Source organism: Sphaerodactylus townsendi, linkage group LG01 (assembly GCF_021028975.2).
Source record: "Sphaerodactylus townsendi isolate TG3544 linkage group LG01, MPM_Stown_v2.3, whole genome shotgun sequence".
Taxonomy (NCBI): domain Eukaryota; kingdom Metazoa; phylum Chordata; class Lepidosauria; order Squamata; family Sphaerodactylidae; genus Sphaerodactylus; species Sphaerodactylus townsendi.
In genome coordinates, this window is record NC_059425.1 from 58,357,130 (window position 1) to 58,381,575 (window position 24,446).

The 24,446-nt window shown below is 40.6% G+C and overlaps 1 protein-coding gene across 1 annotated transcript in view; it reads right to left on the reverse strand.

Moving 5' to 3' along the window:
• Window positions 1–24,446, reverse strand: part of USH2A (usherin) — a 646,790-nt gene that overhangs the window by 170,902 nt on the left and 451,442 nt on the right. Inside the window, exons 42-46 of the mRNA XM_048504848.1 lie at window positions 20,684–20,806; window positions 17,014–17,177; window positions 11,538–11,747; window positions 10,034–10,236; window positions 7,613–7,725 (exon numbers count right to left, since the gene is read on the reverse strand). Of these exons, the coding sequence (XP_048360805.1) occupies window positions 7,613–7,725; window positions 10,034–10,236; window positions 11,538–11,747; window positions 17,014–17,177; window positions 20,684–20,806 (813 nt within the window). The remainder of the gene's footprint in view (window positions 1–7,612; window positions 7,726–10,033; window positions 10,237–11,537; window positions 11,748–17,013; window positions 17,178–20,683; window positions 20,807–24,446) is intronic.

Below are 24,446 nucleotides of genomic sequence, written 5' to 3' on the forward strand. Positions count from 1 at the left end.
GACCATGCAGCCCTTTCAGTCTTAATAAATTTGATCATGAGGTAATTTTTCCTCAGCAATCAAATTCAAGATGAAGAATACCACATTCTGGACTCAATAGTCTTATTTTCTCCCCTTATTTACTCAGAGGAGTAAAAACAAAGCCAGGGGAAGAATTACCTTAGAGGTAAAAGCTCAAAGAAAGGAATCTTCGTCATCAGCAGCAAGGAAGGAAATGAGAGAGATGGGGTCCCCTCCCCTCAGAACATGTCACTGAGTGGGAAAATATGTTACCATGGTGGAGGGGCACCAGCTACATGAGTTTAAAGCTTAGAAATGAATCTTTTCATGGCAGGCCAGCTTGAGGGTAGTCCCAAAGTGTGACTGCACAAAAGACTGAAGATGAAATGGTTATAAATTCAATTCCTGCAAGACAGTTCATATTTTAATAATTTTCACAGACACCTTCATTTCCATCATTTATCAATTATATTTAGATTATATCTTTTCATATAGCTAATAAGTAAGGCTACATATTGCCTGCTCTACTGAGTCTAAAGTAATCAGAACAGCATAGACACAAGCTTACAGAAGTTAAAATTTGTGAAAACATACCAAATGTAACAGGAAAATCAAATACATGTATAAATCTCTCCCAGTGCAACAGTTGGACTTTTAAAAGTGCTTAACTGGGGATCCATCATGTCCTAGGTGTTTTTCCCACCATTTGTTTTAGAAAGCACAACAGCTCATTTCCATGGACATTACCAGAATACTTGGTAACACTGGCTCATTCCGCACATGCAAAATAATGCACTTTCAAGCTGCTTTCACAACTGTTTTTGCCATTCCGCACAGCATCAAAGAGCCCTGAAAGCAGCTTGAAAGTGCATTATTCTGCGTGTGCGGAATGAGCCACTGCAAATTAACATTCATTTAAAGTTAGACAGTTATGTTCAGACAGCAGCAACTGAGATAAACTTTGACATTCTTGTGGAATAAAAGCCCCCACAGTGAACTATTATTTCAGTACTTTGAAGTATAAACAGAGGAACACATAACAATAACAATATGTTGAGGAAGAATTAATATGTCACCTGTGAAGGAATAACTTCACAGGTTACTTGTAGAGTCACCATTATTATTCTGAAGTCTTCATCTGACTTGCTGAATTAATGCCTCCGTCTGTGGATTCCTGTTTTATATTCGCTGCATACTCAACTCCAGGGGAAAAAATCCTTATATATAAATGATATTAGTGACAAACATATAAAAAGAGACACACATCCAGCAAAGAAAGGCCTTAAATCTCAGAATAGTTTGAAGATTTGATATATAGTTCAGTGTGCATTATATTGGAGCTAAATGGATGACTGAAAAACAAAATTATTGCTCTTACAGCATTATTGATATAATGTGTTCCCCGCTGTGCGTAAAGCTTTTTTATTATATGGAATTCCTGAATAATCCTCAAACCACTCTCTCAAAGTAGTCCTATTGAAAGCAAGAAGTGATTATTAGCAAGCAAATGGAAGATGGCAGTCATATCTGTATACTGTATCAAGTGGGCACAAGCTATGGAGTTGGATTTATGAACTCCCACAAAGTTTGTAAACTGAATATAACAGCAACCATGCTGTTTCAGACCAATGCTTTATCTTGTTTATTATGATTGTCATTTGTAGTCTGTTTATCATGTCAACCAACCAGATACCTAGAAAGCACAGAAGCAGGTACAGGGACCAGGACTATCATTTCATGGTTTGCTACTTCTGAACATGGAGTAATTGTAGCTAATATCAAGTGATAGACTTAGCTTCCATAAATGCATTTAATCATCTTTAAAGACATCTATATTGGTGCCTATTACTATGTCCACTGACAGTGAATCCCACAATTCAATTACCCATTGAGTCTGTCCTGAGACTAATGCCCACCAACTTCACTGGGTACCTCCAAGTTCTAAAATGATGGAAAACAGAGAAAAAGTTCTCTCTATTCACTTTCTCCACATCATGCCCAATGTTATAGTCCTCTATCTTTTTTTCTTTTCTTCAAGTTGAAAAATCCCCAACATGTTGGCTGCTCCTTGTAAGAAATGTGTTCTCATATCTTAATAATCTTGGTTGCTCACTTCTGTATTTTTTACAGCTCTTTAAAAAAAATTTTGAGATGTGTTCAGCATTCCAAAACAGTTTGCACCATCAGCTATCTAACTCTGAACCTGGCCCCCATGTAAGTCAAAGTACAAAAAGAAGATATTTTCTTCAGACTTAGGGGATTCCTCAGGTTTGCAAAAAAGTACAAAAAATTTGGTTCAAAAGGTTTTGGGGGAAAACACCACTAGGTTGTGAGATCTCAGCCACAATTTTCAACCACCCACCTGATTCCATCTGCAATCCTGTGAGAAATGTGGAAGAGGGAGAAAGTGAAGGAACTGCAAGTGTGTGAGCCAGGCAGGCAGGCAGGCAGGCAGGCAGGCAGGCAGGCAGGCAGGCAGGCAGGCAGGCAGGCAGGCAGGCAGGCAGGCAGGCAGGCGATATGGAGCCGGCACTGCCTGCACCACCTAGTGATCAAGGCACACCAGAAGTAGAAGCAGCAGTTGCTGTCAGTGGCGAAGCCACCAGGGGAAGGGGGGTGCGTGACGCACTGGGCGCACCATTTCTAGTCACGTGGGGGGTGGAAAAGTCCCGGGCACACTCTGGTCTAGCTACGCCTCTGGTTGCTGTCCATATCTACTGAATGAGCCTGGTGAGCAGAAGTGGCAATGCTGCAAGTGGGCAGGCAGATGAGGGTAAGGGGAGGGTCTCAGTTCCAACCACCAGCTATTGCTGCTATTGCTGAAGCTGCATAAACTGGACAGGCTGAAGTTGCCACATACTGTAGACAAGCAGGTTGGCCAGCAAGTGGAGGGTGGAGCAAGTCAGCAAACAGTGGGTGTTTGGAATTTCTCCCATGACACTTGCAGGTCCTTTGCTTGTAGATCTATAAAATGAAGTAACATATTGACCAATTTATTTATCTAAATTAAGATGCCCCAAACACCTTAGCTTGTAGGGATAAATTTAGAGTGTGGTGAGATAATATAACTATACCTACTGACCTCACTAATGGGAATGACTGTCCTGGCTCTAGCCTCCAATTGTTTTGTGTTTTGTGTGATTATGACCCATCTCAGAAGCTTAGAAGGATTCGCCCTGGTTAGTATTTGGATGCAAGGCCTTCAAGGAAATCGGGCCCCTACACAAACGTACACAATGGCAAGCCACCTCTGAACATCATCTCTTGCCTTGAAAACCACATGAGTTTGCCATAAGTGGTCTTCAACTTGATAGCACTTTCTACCAAATCAGATTCCTACGCATGCATATCACACAATACTCCCCTTGGGAGTATTCCTTCCCTATTGTGCTTTATATTTCTATTTTTCTAATTCTTGTATGGCCTCTGATATCATGGACTTTGAAGTCCATTCTTAAAAATAACCCTGTAAACAGTGGTGGGATTCAGCAGGTTCACACCACTTCGGCAGAACCGGTTGTTAAAATGGTGCTTGTAAACAACCAGTTGTTAAATTATTTGAATCCCATCACTGCCTGTAAAGCAAAACAAACAGCCCAGAGCTTTTTGAATTTTTAGTGCACATGACAGGGTACATATCAATAAAGTACTGGCTTCCATTGCAGTTTATTCAGATTTGATTATTAATGTGCATGGTTTTTATTCAAAAATCTGGTTCATACAAGAATGTTTGATTTACAATGTTCACTGAGGCCAGCCAGCTACCATTCCCATTGCTTCACCACTCCTGCTCAGGAGACCTCTGCCTCAGCCCTCTTTTAAAATTGCATGGCAAGTCATACATGTCCTATCAGCTTGGGTGGACTATATTGGCCTCATACTCCACTGAGGTTACTCCCCTCCCCAAACCCCACCCTCTCCATGCTGTATCCCACAAAGCTCCAGGAATTTCCCATTCTGCAGCAGGCAGCCTTACCCTTCAGTCTTAATTTTTAATTGCCTGCTGTCAGAAACTTCACCACCAGGTCATCCTGGCCAGGACTGTCAAGAACAGCAAGCTGCCATGGCTGCAATAGATGTTTTACACTCCAAATTGAAGGGAAAGACCCTGATTTTATGAAATGCCAGAGATCCCCATGAAGCACATATAATTTTCTATGCATACTGTGGAAGGAGGCAGAGATATGCCAAGGTAAAAGCCAGGAGATAGGTGGAAGAAAAGGGAGTGGCAAAACTACTTACTTCTCATTCTAAGGATAGACAAGGGCGGCCTTTAGAGAAGGAGGCATAAGCGCAGATACTGAACTTCACTGTGTCCCCCAAACTTATCATCAGAGACAACCACCTCAGTTGTCCTCACTCTGGAGCTAGTCCTGGGCTTTCCCACTTGTCTAAGGGAGGGCCTGTAATGCTGCAAGTTCTCCTACTACGCCATTCCCGATGGCTCCATTTTAGGAGATACAGTGAACTGTAGCAGGAAGGAAAAAGTGGGAAAGCTTTGTTTAATAGAGTGTGTTTGTGGTTCTTTGGATCCTCAAATCTCATGTGTACAACAGCTTGGGGAAAGCAATTGGACATGTATGGAAGCAACAGATCCAAAGAAACATGATGGAAAACCTGGGGAAAGGCAGATATGGCACATGCTCCCCTTTAGTACTATGTTGCAAAAGAAGGTGGGTTATGATCCCATATATGTTCAATTTTGGATGGTTAGCAACATCTTATACCTGGCCACTGCAACTTGATCCAACAAGCTGAATACAGACCACTAATTATGAACAAGGGCACATCAATTAGCATCGGTGGTTCTTTGTTATCTATTTGAGGTCACAGCAACATAAGAGTTTATTTGCATCATACTGCATCACTGACCATAATTCACACTAAGTGTGTGTGATTACTATAAAGACATGGCCTGATAATATTCTCCAGAATGTCACTGGTCCAACTGTCCTCCTCGTGCCATTTACAGAAAGAAAGGATCGTAAGAGAACAACTATCATCGTTCCAATAAAAAGAAATAAGTTGCAGAATGTGTCTTGTATCGCTAGCTTCCCATGTGGCTTTCTTCTAGAAATCATACCTTGTCCCTACAGGCAGCTATGTATTAAAATGTCTTCTTGTTTATACAATCTGTTATTTTCTCCTTGAACATATTCCTTGATGGAGGATAAATAAGAAAAATTCATATGCAGGTCAGCACCTGCTAAAGCTGTCGGCTGTAGTGTTTGTCATATTTCAATCAAAGTTGAAGTCAGCCAGCCATTTTTATACTGCATAGTCACTACATACTCGAGGACCAGAATTAATGAATTAGCTATTGATTAAATTCCACTTTAGCAAATCCACCGTGGCAAATAAATGAACTACCCGGGGCACGTGTAGGCCACAGCCAGACATGTCCGGGCAATCGATCAGTAGTTAGTATTCTTTTGGGATATAAGAACAGCTGATGTTAATATGACATGTAAGGAAAGGCAATGGAGAAAGTCTGTTTCTGGCTGAGCAGATCATAAAAGCTGGGAGATATTTCTGATCTTCTTGCACTCATGTGTTATGACATTTTTTTGTTTGTATATAATAACAGAGACATGCACAACTGTTTGCTATACTACAGACAAAGGCATCCGTCAGTGAAAGCCAGGGGGAAAGATGCATTCCAGAATTGAGATCTTATGATCAAATAAGCTTTGACTGGATCACTATGTGGGACAGAAAAACAACAAGATTAATTTCACCTAGCAATTACATTTTCCTCAGACAAATATAGAGAAAAAATGGATAAAGATCACACAAAAATTCCTTTGAAAGACAAGGGAGTAAATTCATTCCACTGGCATTTTTCTAAAGACTGAGATGTTAGATGTTTTCATTATTTGGAAGAAATGTTTCTATTCCTCACTAGAAAAAAACTAAGCAGTAACCTCTGCCAAAAAAAATTACATCAACAACAACAAGCATGCAGGAGGCTAACTGTTTTATTGTTGCTGTAATTTTGATAAATACCTTGGCATGTATGACCATTAGTTATAGCCTCTCTTTTGGAAATGTTGGCACTCCTGGATCTTTTTTTTTGTTTTGTTTTAAGGAAAAGAATGACTGCATTTGTCACTGTTCAGTTGTTTTCCCAGTCTGGCACTCATTTGCTTTTGAAAACGTTGCCCATAATAAGGTAAAGATGAAGAAGGAAATACAAAATTTAATGCATACAATATATTCATACATAATAGGAATGATGCAATACAGGCATGTTTGGTTTCTGATGCAGATATTATAGTTCTGCTTGTATAGAAAATATCCTACACCCTTCTTATGTTCAGTTCTATCTCTTTTAATATCCATCAGAGAAAAAAAAAGGCAGCTGAATGATACTTCCCTCAACTCATCATTACAGAAAGCCTGAAGAAATTCCCAGGGTCTAGAGGTGAAATAATTGTTGCAGGGCAGGGGGCGGGGTGGGGAGAGAGAGAGATAAATAAGGCTGTACTTAATATTTTTGGGAAATTGGTTTTTGCATGATATTCCCTGAAAGAACCTTAACAGCTGAACTCTTCTGACCTTCACAACAGTTGCTTCAGCTCTATTCCTCCCCAACAGGCGCCTTCTTTTTCATAACGTGATCTTGGCTAATCAGGGCTCACTCCCAGGCTTTCTCTGAGAGCCAGGAACTCACATGCTATACATGTTGAATCTGGCTCTGTGCCAAACTACACAAAATTCAAAGTGAGGGCAATGCTGCCACTATTGTACTGCCCTCATTCTGAATATTTGTGTGGTGAGAATCTGAAACAGCATAGGAATATTAAGGAGGGTGCAACTGTTGCAGTGGCCATTATTCAAACAGCTCCCAGCCATCATCATCAAGAACAGCCCCACCATCTTCTTACAGCTGTAGCTCGATTCTTTCTTCTTCATCACTAAATGACTGTCTCACCCCATATGTCCCAAGTAGGCCTCTGCGGTTGGCAGAGGCCAATTTACTGGTGGTCCCTGGCCACTCCATGATGCGACTGGTCTCTACCCGGGCCAGGGCTTTTACGGCCCTGGCCCCTGCCTGATGGAACACCCATCCATCAGATGTGCAGGCCCTGCGGGACCTTGGAGAATTCTGCGGGACCTTGGAGAATTCTGCCTGTAAAATGGTTTTGTTCCACCGGGCTTTTGGTGAGGCCGGCTGCAGACCCCCCCCTCCAGGATGCCCCTATGTTGCGTGCCATTTCATCATCGGCACACCCAATATAATATCTAATCGACACTGCTACCCCCACCCGGCCTTGGGATCGGGCGCCATACATTTTTATAATCTTATTGTTATGTATATTGTATTGATGCTGCTAGTTTTATGAATTTTGTAACTTGTTTTAACTTGCTCTAATTTATTTTATTTGGTGTATTGTTGTTTTGGCCATTGTATGTTTGGCCCAGTGTACACCGCCCAGAGCCCTTCGGGGTGGGCGGTTTATAAATTTGATATATAAATAAATAAATAAGTAAGTAAGTAACTGCATCATTGTGCAAACATTCATTGTCTGATGGCTTTAAGCATAAAATCATTTCTACTATAACCACTGGGTCTTTAGATGCAAGAAAAAACCCAAATATACTTTAATACCTTGCACTGAGGACATGAATCTGTGGTGCTGATAAATCTTTTGGTTCATCCTCCACAGTCGTAATTTGGGTTCCATTACTTCTGATGCAGGCATATACTGTACAGACTTCAACCTAGAATAATTATCAGAAAAAAATGGTACCTTAAATGATTCTGCAGGGTATTTTCTATTGTTTTGAAGAAAACCAGGCTACTAGGTTTTTTTTAAAAAAAGATATGGTCTATTTTATTATGATTTTTATAATGGATTTTATTGTTTTGCTTTGAGATTTTATGTTTTATTCGCTTTTTCTTTTTTATTTACTTCAAAAAAATAATACAAAATACAAAGAAAAAAGCTTAAGAAGAATATATATAAAGTAAAGGCAAAAATATAATAACAGTGGTAGTGGATCTAGACATACGTTTCTATAAATGGTTTCCAAATATCTAAAAATAAGTTCATGCCCAATTGCTGTCTGTATCCCACGAGTTCAAATGTTAATAGCATTCTAAATACACTGATTTACCACAGGTGGGCTTAGTGTACTTTATTAGTTGCTTTGTGTACTTTAGTAGAACAGTGGGGCAGAAATATTACTTTAAAAATTAATTATTCCAAAGTTAACCAGGTATGGAAAAAAGAAACATAATTCTAATGAAGTAACAAAACATTGAGACAAGTACTGAGGAACACCTAAAATTGTAATTCTGTGTCTTAAACTTATTGGAAATGATCCAAAATTAAGCTTAACTCCTTCACTATGTATATAAAAGCATCTCATTCTTGTCATTAAATGGGAAATAGCTTTCATAGAGACTCCTTTCTACAAGTATTCCTTGTCCACATTATTTGTACATTGGAAATGTACCTTCAAGGTGCATTTTGAGCTCACTTTTTGGAGCTGCTACTGTGAAACATTCCAAAATGTCATATAACCTTTTTTGGAATCTACCTTTTGTGAACAATTTTGTTTTCACAATGAATATTCATGTTTGATGAATCGTGAATATGAACTGCAAAACACAATTCCCTCCATTCTCATGGTGAAAAAATTAGATCCAAAAGAAGAAATTGTTTATTTTAGCAACAAAGAAAATACACAGGAAAGTATAAATATATGAAAGTCTTTGCATTATAGTAAACAGCATCACAGACAACAAATGTACATAAAGTTATAAGGAATTGATGAATTCCTGAATTTTTTTAAAAGTAAAAAATTTCAATTAAATCCTTAGATTTATTCCTTCTGAATGTCATAAGCATTGGTACTTATATCAAAATAGGAGAAGCTGAAGAGCGAACCAATTAAGATTGCAAGATGCATCACATGCCTATAGTAAATTAATGTGGAGGCCCCCAACATCTGGTAGTGCTTTGAATTTGCATTGCTGTTGAGGAACAAGACAAATGTGTGTCCAAGTAGAAACTGGAAAGTCATATGTGTATTCATGGGGTGGGTGGGGGGAACTTGCTGCTGCAGAGGGGTTGGAACACAGAAATCTGTTATAGTGTGCCACAGGGTGACATTTATTTATGGCACACCGTAACTGGATGCAAATTTTAGGACAAAGTATACATGATTACTGTTAATACCTTCCCATACATAATTCAACCAAGTTGACAAACTCGGGAAGTTGCAATAATAGCCAGAAACTTAAACATGAGTAAAAAATGTGAAAAGTGTTTTTAGCTTTTTCTACAGCATATATTCACAATGCTTGGAAACAATATATGGATTTCGGGGATGCCTAAGAAGGGGGCACACAAATGAAAGGTTTTAAATATTAATAGTATTTTTAAAAGACTAGGGTTTCATGGGTGAGATCAGCCTGTTCCACATAGAGAAAGGAGGAGGGGAAAGATGATAAAAGGCAAACGAATGCAATATCATTATTTCTCCGGGTTGATACATTATGCATGCCTGATGTTTCTAAAACAATTGCAATTTGGTTTTAATGAGTAGGAGTGTGATCTTTGCCTCTTTGTAATGTATATTGTAAGTTCTCTATACTGAATCAGTGGATATTGAGTTTTGATGTCCTTAAAAGAGAGGAAAAAATAAGACTATATCACAGCCATAAAAATAAATGTGTACAAAACTAAACATAGCTTGAGGGCCCATTACACATGTGCACAATAGTTTATAAACATAAATATGTAAAGTATGTATCTATATACATAGATCTGTAAAACGTCTCATCAAAAATATTTTTTCCAATGCACACATGCAAACACACTTATATGAGTATGCATGCATAATTCTTCCTTGAGTACAAATTAACGCGTGACTGACAAACCCATACACCTCTTTTTACCTTCACACCCACAGTTGCATATATACTACAGAGATGCATATTTATAGCCATACATCCACACATATACTCATGCACTATTGTAACACTGCAAGCTATATATAGTGTTTAAAATGATGTTCTAACCTGTATATCATAAATAGTGAATGGGGACAAATCTCCTAAAAGAAAAGACCCAGGCTCATTCATTCCAGTCTTGTATGGCTTATTATTTACATAGACAGAATACTCTGTGACAACACCATTTGGGTTTGAAGGCGATGTCCAGATGACACGTACAGCTGTACTGTTGATGATGACAACCTCTGGAGGGAGCATGCCCTCCGGCACTAGAAAGGAAGGAAGAAACTGAATAAACTCCAGCTGTCTCTGTAAAAGCCCTTGTTTAACCAAATGCAGATTATAATTTGAGTTTAGCAAAGAGTCTGCTCTTTATCTGTGTGCCTATGATGAAGTTATCACTGTCTGTATTCCCTTCCAAATTGGCTTATTATAATCTCAGTTAGAAACGGTGGGAGATGGTGGTAAAATACTTTCTACCACTAGAATTGGATTCATTTTCCACAGAATGTGACCAGTGGGATACAGTGATCAATTATTCACTCATCTATGTAGTCCACCCACTTTTATTTGGTATAGTCTTATCCTTCACAAAAAAATGGCAATTTGTTTCTAGAGCAACAACTAAAATGCACTGGGAAGTGAAATGTGACATATCTGTAGCTTTTACCAGTCTTCTAACTAGAGCAATGAGAAGCAATATGCAATACTGTTATTATGTAAATGGTTTTGAATGCTGATTACTGTAGATAATGATGAAGCCTTACAGCGTGTTTTTTTTCAGAATCTTCCTTGGTGTTAAATTACACAATTTATTTAAGCATGTCAGAAATAGCAATGCAAAGGACCTATTTTTATCTGGTAGGTCCATCTTAACCAGTTGAAAAATGGCACATGCAATGAGTTCTATTTTATAAACAAAAGAGTCTGGCCTTTGGCATTGCAAAGGAAATGCAATCCCCACTTAAAGTGCTTTACTAATGACCTGGAACACTTGCTTCTGAGGTAATGATATTATAATGTTTATGATGAGACTTTATAAAGCCAAAAAGATTAGAAAGGCCATTCCAAACACATTTCAGATTCACAAGTCGCTTTCTTCCCTCCCACCCACCCGCTTGTTAACTGACTTGGAAATGACTTATAAGGAAATTCTCTCAGAGGCTGGATGTTCACCTTCCACAGTGAATCAGGAATGGCCCTATTGTTGACTGTTCTGTCAAAAGTATGTAGTTTCACAAAGCAAATCATTTTAAAAACCATTAATTGTTTTTAAGTCTCTCCATTGATTGACATACACTCAGCTTCAAACTGAAGTTACATGGATAGTAGTAAACAGGTCAGGATGAGAACAAAGTGGGTTAATATCCGCTATTAGAGCTGTGTGCGGCTATCTCCACTGGGTCGTTTATTGATCAGCCACTTGATGACAACCAGCACTTAAGCATTTTAGCCCTTTTCCCTTTTTATACCGGAAATTTCATAATGGAAGGATGACTGATTTCAACCCTAACAAAAATCAATTTCATTCTCAGATTTTAAGCTAGGCTGCATTCACTACTAAACCTACCTCCATCTAATGTAGTCACACACACCACCTCACTCATGATACTGTGAACTCCATTGAAAACGTGAAGCAAAATCTGGTACTCAGTATTAGGAGTCAATTCGCAAATGACAGTATGGTTTTCACTGGGAGGAATCTTCCTGGAGTTTTCATGGGCAGTGGTATTCCAAAAGAGGACATAATACTCAATGCTTCCCTGTAAATCTTGCAGGGCTGTATAATAAATAAATGAAAATGGGAAAAAATACTGAAAGTGAACATGTAAAAGTAAAAAAAAAATACTGATGCAATTTCTGGAATTAAATAACCTGAACAACCATGGACCACAGACAGAATGTAATGCACACATATATGATCCTATGGTACCCAACTGATGGTTAAACCAAATATGTTTGGAAAAAGGGGCACAAACCATGCTGGACATAGGAACTGTCCATGCTGGGAACTGTCCCAAATGCTGGCAGAAGAGATTAAGCACTGTATGTTTACACCACTCACCTTAACACACAAACTGAGCAGGGAATGCACATATAGTGGCCTACTTACATTTAAGGCCATTTCTGCATGGCAGCAGAAATGGCTACCCACTGGCATAATTAATGCCAGTGGAGCTTCAGGACTGCTCGCACGGTAATGTGTGGGCGGCCCCAAAGCTGCTGCGAACTGCGGAGCCGCCCATGGTTCGTCCCATTCACCTACCTCTCCTCCCTGCGAAGCTCTGGATGGCTGGAGAGACATGACCATACTGCCCTCTGACCTCCGGAGGGGCCAAAAGCGGCACCCTCACATCGGCGAGCTTCGCACTGCACTGGCGGGAAGACGCTACTTTTAAAAAACTCACTCAGGGAGCGAGTTTCAAAAGCAGCATTTCCCTGCCGTTTTGGGGGGTTTGGCACGGTGCTGCATGTGAACAGCATCCCGGGGATGGTGCTTTTACCATCCCTAGAGCACTGTTTTTGGGCTGTGCAGAAATAGCCTAAGAGTGTGCTGCTCTACTTGATCACAGAAAGAACCAAGCACAGTGAATGCAATGGGTTGGATTTGTGCAAGGATTACAGCTCTTTCCTGCTTTCTCCCCCTGCAGCCATTTCTAACCCTGGAAATGTTTGTTCCTGTAGTTGCAGGACTTGCCTGGATTTATACCTATGTGTGTTGGTCAGCTTTAGTAAGAAAAAACTGCTCCCCTCTGCCACGTTTGTCAGCAGACCTCCAATGATGAAACAGGCAGGAAGAGCGATACTGCCCTCCTCTCCCTTCAGCCTTCTGATCCATATGACTGTTATTCCTTGAGGGTCCTGTGACCCTGGGGAAAGAACTTTCCTGGAGTTGAAATGATTATTGGGGAGGAGGGTGCATTCTGCTGATAGATTTTGTCAGTGCATTCTGCTGATAGATTTTTGGATCCAGTCCAGGCTTTTATCGATTCTGTTATATATATGAAATCGTGCAACAAAAGGTGTATGTGGGAAATACACAGTGTTAACAAAGAATTATGTCTGTTTGTCCAGACATATCACACAACGCAACTGTGCAACAGATGAGTGAACTCTTTCTCTCCTCCATGGTGCGGCGGGACAGCATTACACACAGCTGCGGAGGGAGACATGGGCATGAGCTGGTAGCAGCCTTATCTAGTTAGCCAATGGAAGGCATATAGCCACTGGGTTTTAAAGGGGATATGCCTGCCTCCTTGGCACTGTTGAAGAGTCTCTGCATTCACCTTTCTTGCAGTGCAAAATTAGCTGGTCACTGAAGAGCGGAATAGGATTTTTTTCTTTCTAGAGTCAAATTGGTCAAGGCCTGGAAGGTTTATTCACCTACTGTGCTCTAGAGGAGGCTGAGACATTAGGGCAAAACAATAAAATACGATTCAAATAGGTCACGCCTGTTTGGGGCAGAATAGATTAAGACAGTGGTGGATGATCTTGGTGAGCTCTGTGAGGAATTACTTAGATGATGAAAGAGGCTTCATCAAACCAGTGTGCCTACTGGGTCTGGCCTTGGGGCCTGACCAACTCAACTATTTAGAGTTTAGGGCATCCAAGAGACAGGGAATGACTTGGACAGCCCTGTCAGCACAGTTCATTTGTGCATGTGACAAGCCAGGAAACCAAGTTTAAGAACTTCTCCCAGGCTTAGAGCAAGGGAATTATACAGAAAAATGCAGTTTCAATTGCCTAGAACCAAGATGATACCTGCACTAGGGCTACGAGTCAAAAATTTTCTTGTTGTACAAACTTTAAATTGTAATTAAATGCTGGCCATTTATTAACCCAGAATGTCAATGTTTCAGATTCTTAGTTTTTGGAATGTGCACAATGGTGTTCTCTGCCACATGGTACTGAAACTCATAGAACTGCTTAGGTAGTAATAGAGGTATGCACTAAACCCAAAAACTGCCTAGGAATAATGGTCAACCATTTTGAAAGCAGGAAGCAGCAACATCATGCCCTGAAATATTTTATATGTTATATCTAAGGGTATGCAACACCCAGAAGAGAAGCGCCTATTCAATCCAATTGCTTTCATTGAGGATGTGCTGAAACCTCCCATTGAAAACAACAGAAATTAGCAATGCTTATATTTGCTGGACGGTGCTTTAAATGGGTTAATGGTGAAAATTTAAAGGACTGAAAACAAGGATAATGTTGCTATCAAGATAATAGTGCAAGTTTTTTTTCAGACAAAATGTTTATCAGTTCAGATAAAAACAGAAATTCACATCACAAATGAAAACCACAATCTTCAAGTTACTTAATCAACTTGAAAGGTTCTATGAACACAATGTAGTTGGTCTACTCCAGGGGTCTCCAACAAGTAGCTTGTGCATCACCTAAAAGACTCAGGAAAAGACTGCAAAAAAATGTTCTAGGCTTTTCTTTTTTAAGCTTTTCTATTATAGGATTTTTCTCAGTACTGCTTAACTAACAACATCATTTCTGGTGTTCTTGCGAGTCCATGTTCTGTTTCTACAACATGTCAAAAATTGGTAATGTGTGTGTGGGCTGGGGTGGGGGTGGGATATTGTTAATTACAGAAATAAGTCTCATTAAGGAATACATCAATGACCCAAGCTTACTCCGAAGTGCATTTTTGATGGCCACCCTTTAACGAGCTTACATTGTTTCTATTCTGCTCTCATTTATTTCTGTGGGCAGTTGTAGCAGGGACTGTATTTTGCAATCTTTCTATTTTCACCGCAACAAAAAACAAAGAGAAATTGCTTGTGATCAACTTATCAGAAAATAGTTTTTTTATGGACAACTGAAAGCCATAAAAATATCTAGAGGCATGTAGATTGTTTGGTTTGCCTAGTGTAATGCATTTCAGTCATGAAATAAAAAAAGAAAGGGTTTGCTCTAATGACCCTCACTTGATGTTTAACCTTTGCATTCATAAACAGATATCTAGGAAATTTCTGCAGTAAGAATGAAAATGAAGCCAGATTGCATTACCTCTATCTAGAAGGTCAGAGGTTCAGATTACTAAAGTAATGAAACTTCAGCAGCCTGCTTTAGATCTATTAGGTTTGTCAGTTTTTATAAGCATGCTTACTTCAAGCATACAATTATAAAATAAGGTGCCTACATTTGCTGAGAGTCACCAGCAAGCACTTACGGACAGATTTGCATGTACATATTGAAGAATTATCTCACTGCTTTGATGGGCAGGTAATCTGAATTAAATGGATATGTTCCTTTTAAGATGACACAGTACAAATGTGTATATTCGTATGTCCATAAAAATCCACACTCCACTGGAAAACACATGGAAGGGTTTGAACAAAAATACTGATTTTGTGAACCATTATGACACCAAACAGCAACTTAAATATGCGCTATGTCTTGCTCCAGTTTTGTTATATCTAAACATCATATCTGAACATTCTCAAATTCTTTGAATAGGAGCTGAACTCTTACATAGTACGTCAAGCTTCTCAGTATGCTGCCCAGACTTGATGTATAAGTGCTGCCGTAGCTGGGCAGGAGTGCGCCCAGGGCACACTCTGTGTTTTCTGCCCCCATCCCCCCGTGCCCCCCCCACTTACCTTTTCCAGCCAGTAGAAAACAGCTTTCTGCCAGCTGAAAACAGGCCAGGCTGGTGGGACAGGGCCAGGCCTGACAAGATGAGGCAAAGTAAGAGGGGGGGGGGGTCGGAACAATTTTCATGCCCTTAGGCACATGCCCGGTGCAACGTGTCCTCCCAGTCCCCTTGTAGCTCCACCACTGCGCCTAATTTGGCTTATCACTTTTATTTTAGGTTTCTTCTATTGTCTAAAAAAGTTTTTTCCCAATGTTATGATTGCTGTCTTTCTCCATCCTTCTCAGAAGGTCCAGCTGAAACATTTGCTACTTTGCATTCTATTATTAATTCACACCTGTATTAATTCACATTTGTAATACTTTCATAATACAACATATTGGTACAGAATAAGACTCAGAGATGGTCCCTTTTTTGCAGACATGAGTGAAGAAACACATTCAGGGCTGAACTGCATCCAACTTTATATTTTAGTGCTATATATCTTTACCTCTGAATCCAGAAATATAATTTTTTCTAAAATGTGAAATGATGGGGAATGCTCTATTTACTAATTTTTGCTTATTTATGCATTTGTTGAAAATCCAAGAAGACTAGCCGAAAACTTTCCTGAATAGGTCACTGGAGAGGCATCATATATATTTTTTCAAATAAAATTTTAAAAAGTCGATGACCCTAAATACATGTTTTAAGAAACACTGTAATTAGAAACATCAAGTAGCAAACAAACTCTTTTAAAACTTTAATGACTAAATTCCAAAAGGGGAAGGGTAAATTACCATCAGGAGGCAGTGCAGGCCTATGCTAGCAGATTTGCTCTCCCTAGGGCACTTACCCCAGCAAAGCGGCAAATCCATCCATGGGCAGCAACTGTTGCAGCCTGCCAAGACATCCAGACATGGCGCAGAAGGCACATCATCACCCCCAAGCTGCGGCTGGCATTCCGGAAGTGTGGCAAGGGATACATGCGATGTTTGCCCAGGGCTTGGACTTGCACCACCTTTTTGGGTGGCTAAGTCCCCTGAACCCAATGGAGGGCTTTTCGGTTGGGGAGAGGTTTTGCTTTGTATTTCCCCTCCCCACATCACCTCCAAAACTGCAGGCAGTGAGGTGGTGTTACAGCAGCCCTAGCCTTGGCTGCTGAGGGGTCTGGATTAGGCTGCCTGATACATCAGCTGAACAACGTAGAAAATTAAAACTGATCATTATGGTCTTGTTCACACATATCACTTGATGACTTCAACATCATATATCTGAATGACCCATCCTAAGCTGAAGGCGACATATCATATCATTTTACATTACTTCTTGCACCTAAATGTTTATGAAGTCAGTTCACATTCAACTGTCAATCATTAAATACACAGAAATCAAGTGAGGTATGTGCATTTGTGCTCTACAGTGACATGAGACTGATGGTTCATATAAGGACACTTACTTGGGACAGTCCATTCCACTTCTATAGCAGTATGGTTAAGAGGTTGGGCTATGACATCACTCCCCTTCTTTGGAAAACCAGCCAATGTTGTAGCAACCACTTGCTCACTAGATCCATATCCAACATCATTGTGTACTAGGAGTTTATATTCATAAGTTGTATAACTAAAACATATAATTGTACATAATTGCCATTGAAACAAAATGTAATTTTTTTGAAAACATCATACACAACAAACCATGCATCATTGCTCCAGTCAAACACATAAAATAAAGTTTAGGTTTTCGAAAAGTTTTTGTATTGTTTCAGATACCAGGAGACAGACTGATAGGCTAGCTTTAAATACCTGGTTAACACTACAGGCACAGTAATGATTAAATAAGATAAAATAAGATAAAATGCTATATTAAACAGTTAATGTTTTTCAAAATAGTGAGGGATTACAGCTCAGTTCAAGATGCAATTACAGCAATGGCAAACTGCCAGCATTTGGAGATGAGGCTGATTCGACAATGTTTTTTTTCCCTCTCATTCTCTGCTGGGAAACCCATGGATCTTCACTTCTACTTCCCATTACAACAGTAGTTTTCCTTATCAGATTCTATACAAATAGAACAGTCAGGCATCTCAGATGCCATGCCTGAATCTCTCTGTGTGTATGTGTGTAAGAAGATGCCTTTATCTAAACTTTTTAAAGTTATAAATGGAAAAGCCTTTATTCTTTTTCTTCTCAACCCTTTTTGTCATCAAAGTTTAGATTTTGTTACATTGACATTGTATCTTTATTCATAGGGTTTCCAAAAGCTCATTCACCAAAGCAGTTATCAGACATGTATAATTTCAATGAGGTTGCTGTGTCATGCGCATGATTATAGAGTGGGAACTTAGGGCTCAGATAAACATTACTTTTTTAATAAGCCAAGTGCAGTTTCTTACTTTTTCTTCAAGCTTAAATGATTACAGAGGACATGATTTGCCTCATTTTGGAGATGCACATCATGAATAGCTGCACAGTCAACTCAAGAATGGGGATCAGAACATCCCAAGGGTTGTATCAGTTTCGAGTAAAGCACAGGGGCAAGGCAGAAGCCACTTCTCCCTGCGCTGCCCCCCACCCCCGCACACTATGATCATGAGTCAAAAGTGTTTCTCTGCAACATTTTACACAGTAGCTTCCCACAGCTGCTGTTTGGCTGCAAGGAAAACAAGCTGGGTCCAGAGAATCAGAAGACATTTTAAAAACTTAACATGCAGATGGGTCTTTAGATTGTAAGCTTCTTAGGTCAGATATCACTGAGTAAGCTTCTTAGGTCAGATACCACTGACCATTGCTCTTCTATAAAACATATAGATGTCACAGTTAATCTCTTCTGTTTTATCATCTCAGGCAGTTAGCTGGCTTCATTCAGAGATGGGGCTAACTCTGTGGCAACTCCCTTTCGAGGAACAGACTGCCTGACACTGTGTGCCAGATTTTGTTCTTTCCCTTCTTCAGGACAACTTGACAGTCTGGTTATTTCATAGAGCTTTCCTCTGAGAATGAGGAAATTGAGAATTTTGTGAGCAGCATATTTTTTTACATTAATGATTTCTGAATCATTGGAATTCTGTTATTGTTAAACAATCAGTTGTTTAATTTAGATGTGTGGGTAATTTAGAGAGCATTTCTAAACAGGTCAGCTTGAAAGTAAGTGCCATTTTATTCAAAGGGACTAAGGGGAAAAATAGAATTGCAGGCTTAATTATTCGCACAGTTGACTTGTTCTATTTCTTGTTCTTAACCAGCCTGAGCTCTGTGCGGTGTCATAGCACCCACAGGGCGGGGGACGTGATGCCTCAGGTGGAGCAGCGGCAGAGGCGTGGGTGTGCCATTGAGGGGATATGGCAAGGGCATCCCGGGGTGTTCCAGGGTGGGGGCGGGCAACACTGCGGCATGGGCACAGGGTACGCGGGCACCCCGGGCATACTTTCCACTTGCTCTGCCTCTGGCTCTGTGTAACAGTGGGATAAAAACATTTTAAACAGAAATAAAGCAAATTTCTTAGGTCCGGCCATGTTAATATGATGAACCAAATAAGTGGGGGTTAAGATAAACAGAGGTGGATTCTGCTCGGGCCCCTTTAGCAGCTTCCCACAGGCATATATGATGCCAGTGGAGCCTTAGGGCCGTTCGCATGCCAAGGGGCGGTGGCCCCAGAGCCGCATGGAGGCACCTCCATTTTCTTTCCCCACACTTACCTTCTCTCCCTGCAGAGTTCCGCAGGGACAGGGAGGCAGGCCCATTTTGTCCTTCAACCCCTGGGGGTCAAAGGGGCAGTGTGGGTGTGCCTTCCCATCCCTGCGGAGCTGTGCAGGGAGAGAAGGTAAGTGTGGGGGGAAATGGAGGCGCCGAAAAGTGGCGTCTCCAGCCTGGTGCCATTCCCACAGCGACAGCAGGGAAACATCATTGAGCGAGGCAGAGAAACAGTATTTCTGCCCTGATGTGTGTGAGGGGGGGGGGGGGAAGCACGGTGCTGGCTCATTGTAGAGGTGGCAGCTGTGTGAACAGCGCCCCAGGGATGGCGTTTTTACCATCCCTGGGGCACTGTTTTTGGCCCATGCGGACTCCACCAGATAGTGGAATGTTTACTGAGCAGCACTGCACTCTGTTGGAATGGGACTGGTACAAATTCATTTCTTTTTCATTTTTAAAAAAATTAATTAATCATTAAAAATTAATCATTTTTTAAAAAATTCACTTATTTTTTTACACATTATTTTGACTGACTGTAATATGTTCTTTTGCTGTTGTAGCAGAATACAGTATAGAAGAACACAGTGTTTTGAAAAGAAGGCACGTGTCTGTTTGGCATGGAACTTACTTTGTTTGACACTCACAATCAAACTGATCTGGGGTATGTTTGGATTGCTCCCAGCAACTCAAAACAACTGATTGTGCTCAGGACCATGGAATGTGGAGAAGAGACTCCTGTCTCCCTCTGTACCATTTTCCAGAGTCCAAAGGCCTGTTGCCCAAGCAGGATTGAACCCCAGTGACATAAGTAAAGTGAGGGATCTCCAGAGGCAAAATGGTGCCAGCATCTCCAGATTATCCCTGGGGACACTATGTCATCTAGCTTGGCTATTCGTTCTGGTGGAACATTGCTCACAATAGGCCTTCCAGTTGCCTTATGCAAATGAACTCTGCACCATAGAACATGCCCAACATTCCCACCCCCTCCTCGTGGCTGCACATTACAAAGTAAGGTTAATAATTTCAGGGAATCTTGTCTACCATTACTCTGATAAACTGCCTAGAAGACACAGGATCCCTGATTTACAGCACTGATGCCCCTCAGCAGAGGTTCCCCAGAGGGAAGCCAGCTCTTATAACCAATGATCAATCTTTATATTAAATTACTGACTTGCCTAGCACAGCTCAAATCTCACCTTCTCGACTGTGGTATTTTTTAAAACAGAAACATGTTATATGTATGAAAAATGTAGGAATGACAAAAACAGCAATAACCCAGGTGCATTGATAATAACTAATGCCAAAGGAGATGATAGAAAATATTTCATTACATAATTAACATGTTTGCAACACAGAGACACAAGGAACACTTTGAACTATTAAGTACAGGCTATACAAAGTGCCAGTATTTGTTTTTATAGTTTTTTGTAATCTCACCTGCTAAGACCCTTATCTTCATAAAACCACTGACTTCCTGAGTAAATATTGTGCCAGAGATTTAAATCTTCAGGGGGATTTGATGCAAGTGGCTGCTGGATTTTACGTCTCAGGAGCTCATATCTAACACAAAAGACAAGCAGAATGCTGGGATTATCTAAACTAATGTTATTACACACAAAAATCAGGTTGTTTTTAAAAGTCACACATTATTTTGTTTTTACAGCTGTAAAGTTTTTTAATGTTTCAGGATTTGACATCTTCTCTAAGTTATCTAATTGGTTTCAAAATGTATGATGAACTGTTTCACAACATTTCTTCTTTTTTTGGAGAAAAGAATCTGAGCACATTTACTGGCTTATAACAATTTGTGAATTTTACAGTAACAACTGAAGTTTTGTATGTGCTTTCTTTTACTACACCAAGGCTTAAGGAAAGAAAAGTTCAATGTAATCTTGTACAGTTATATTCAGAGAAGGAACTGCTTCCAAACTGCAAATGTTAAACCAGTCTGAATGGATTTAATTATAATGGTTCCTTCCAAATAGTTCTTAGAATTGTAGTTTTATGAAGAACCTCTGGCTGGGAGCTATGAAACTGGGAAATCAGTCATGTAGACATTCAGTTTATAGCACTGATGAAGCTATTATTAGCATGCATGTGACATTACCTGAAATTCTGAGTGATCAAAATTAATTCACAAAGCTATTTTACCTTGGAGGGATGTGTGTGCTGGAATTTCTATTCCAAGTGACATGCTTAAAGATTCTCAACATTCCCATGTCTCAACAAAACTATGATCACCTACTTTCTACAAGTTCGGGATTAGAGTTTCGTATTGCATAGTGAATCAGACTCTTATTTATTCTTCATGGAATGTATCATGAAGAAGACGCCTAACATTCACATCTCTTCAGGCATACAAAACAATATTGCATCAAGAAGAAGACTAGCATTCACATCTCTTCAGACATACAAAACAATATCTGAAAGTTAGCTAAAGGGATCCGTTTCAGTGCAGTAGCTGGGTTGTGGCTGTCTTTACAACAGGGGAAGCCAAACTGCAGCTCGTTAGCCACATGCAGTTCTTTGCCAAATACTTTGCGGTTTGCAGCTAGGGAGGTTGGTTGGTGGAGCGGGTATTCCCCAGTCCTAGTGGGTCTCCCACTGTGTGTGTGTCCCTGCCTTTGACTGTGCTGCTGCACTTTGCTATGAGGCAGGGAGAGTGGAAAGGACAGCAAGAGTTTGGGCACAGGAGTCAGAGGCAGAAGTATCAAGGTAATTCCAACAACCTTCCCTCGCTTTTGCTTTATTTATAATCTTACCAACCTATGATTGAAAATGAAATCAAATTTGAAATAAAGTAATTATTTGAAATAAAATAAAATTTGAACTGATTCATGAAAGAAAAAAATTTGTACAGCCTTGACAACATATCAGCAAAAATAGAGACTCACAATATATCTACTATAATTACAATGACAACAACTACAATGACTAACACGTTATCATCCAGCGTTGTTCCCTTCTGACTATGCCCATGCTCAAACAGTTTGAATGCAAGTTCCAGTTTGAGATGGGCTGGGTGGTTTTAATGGGTATAATTTGTTCATAATCATGTGTTTTTAGAACAGTTTAAATTGATATTGTGCATTTTTAGAATTGTTTTTTAAAATGTCTGTATGCTGCTTTGAGCCTGTCTTGAGCCTGGTTGGGGAGAGCAGGATATAAATTTAATAAAACAAACAAATAAAAATACAAGTAGTAATAGCCAGTAACTATCTCTACATATTTTCTCCCTGTTTTGACCAGATATTTAGAGTCTCAGTCAAATAAGTATCATTAGCAATATCTGTTCTTATTTTTGGCATTCTCGTTTGATGTTAATACAAATTAACACACATGAATGATTACTTATGTATGTTTATTAATATTTGTATTAAAGGTTTGACACAAAATGTGCATGGAACAATAAAATTGTGTGTGTAATATTTGTTGGTGTCTTATGGCTCTCAAACAACTGAAGTTTTTGTGAAGCAAGTTTGGTCCCCCCTTGCTCAACAATATCTTGCATAAAACCAATTTGAAATCTGTGTTACTGATCATGAACTTTATGCTACTATGCCACTCATGTATCTTGAAGGAATTTCCTTAAGAGCACTTAATGTGAAAAGAATAGGTTCTACAACAATAATATGCTACCATTACCTTAAAAAATATGAGAGAGGGAAAGGGAGAGAGCGAGAGAGCTTTAGAGCGATGTTTTTACATTCTATCTGCATTACTATATTTTATTAAACCCTTTAGGTCTTTCAGACAGAGTTTCTTTGAATAAACACTTAGTTAAAGCACGGCCGTGCCTTACCGCGGCCACCATTGTGGGAGGCGGGGCCCGGCAGCGAGGCCATTCGCCGGGCCAGGTGAGGGTGGCCGGCCGCAGACGCTTCTCTGCGCATGTGTGCTGGTTCGGGCACATGCGCAGATGATCCAGCGAGGCTGGCTTGCCCTGGGAAGGGAAGGGCAGCCCGTCGATGTAACGATAGGACTCTCGCGTAACGCGAGAGTTCATCGATCGAATGGGGGCCAGGCCAGGGGCCTATAAAAGGCCCTGCCTCATGGCCAGGCTCCATTTGAAGCCTGGACATGGAGGCTTTGGGATGGCTCCTTTTATCCAGGTGGGGCAAGGGGACCATCTCGGCCTTGCCGCAGGCAGCGGCCTGGCATCAACGAAGAGCCACAGCTGATGCTACAAGGAGGCTGGGGGCGACGGAGAACCCGAGCTGACGCTCCAAGAAGGCTGGTGGCTCCCGCAATTGGCGGCCACATGATATATGGTTGAATCAAGAAACACATGCACCCTTCCCCACACAGCTTCTTGCAGATGGGTTCTCAGTGAAAAAATTCTATATATATCGCTCATGGGCAGAACCTCCCCCGCATTTTAAGGGGCGGCTTCGAAGGGGATAGAAGGGGTGTTGTTTACCCCCCCACCTTGCATTGCTACTATAGGGGTGGCTCATGTCCCACAGCCCCTTTGGGGCATTATGGGGGAGCCAACAGGAGGAGAGCTTCATATGGAGAGAGAAGTTGCACTCCCTCCATTTAATTGTGTCGCTGCAGCTCTCTCAGAAGGCTTAGGCAGGGAGGCATTTTCTAGGGAACTGTATCCCCTTCCCTGGCTTCATGGTGCATTTGGGCTACTCACAGCTCTCTCAGAACTCTCTTAGCCCGAGTCTGGTTATAATGGGGTTCATTCAATTTCGTTTTGCCCACATGGGCGCTTAGGTTTCCACGCTCCTTAAGGGAGGGAGGGAGGGCTTATACTTATGCATTTTTTTCTTTTGGCCTGCTGGTGGCACTAGGGAGTCACAAAACATATACAGCTATACAGCTTGGCTAATGGGGGTGTCAGAGAGCCCAAGCCATGCACAGTGTAAAGAAAGGGTTTTCTCCATAAATAGCTGTGGCTAGGGTTGTTGGAATTGACTGACCTTCTTTTTATTTCTTACCTCCCCTCCTCTTCTCATCCCGTGCAGCTGGCTGAGGTGGTAATTAGCTTTCAGTTAGCAGGATCACACACTACTGAATTACTATGGCACCCAAGAAGGGAATAAAGAGGAAGGCAGTTAGCCAGACAACAAAAGGGGCAAAGTAGAACGCCAAGTCCTCAGGGCAAAAAAGGGGGTGGCCACTAAAACCTGTTTCTTCTAGGAGAACCCCAGACACACAGGCGTCGAGTGGGCGACGCTCACCACCCCTACCA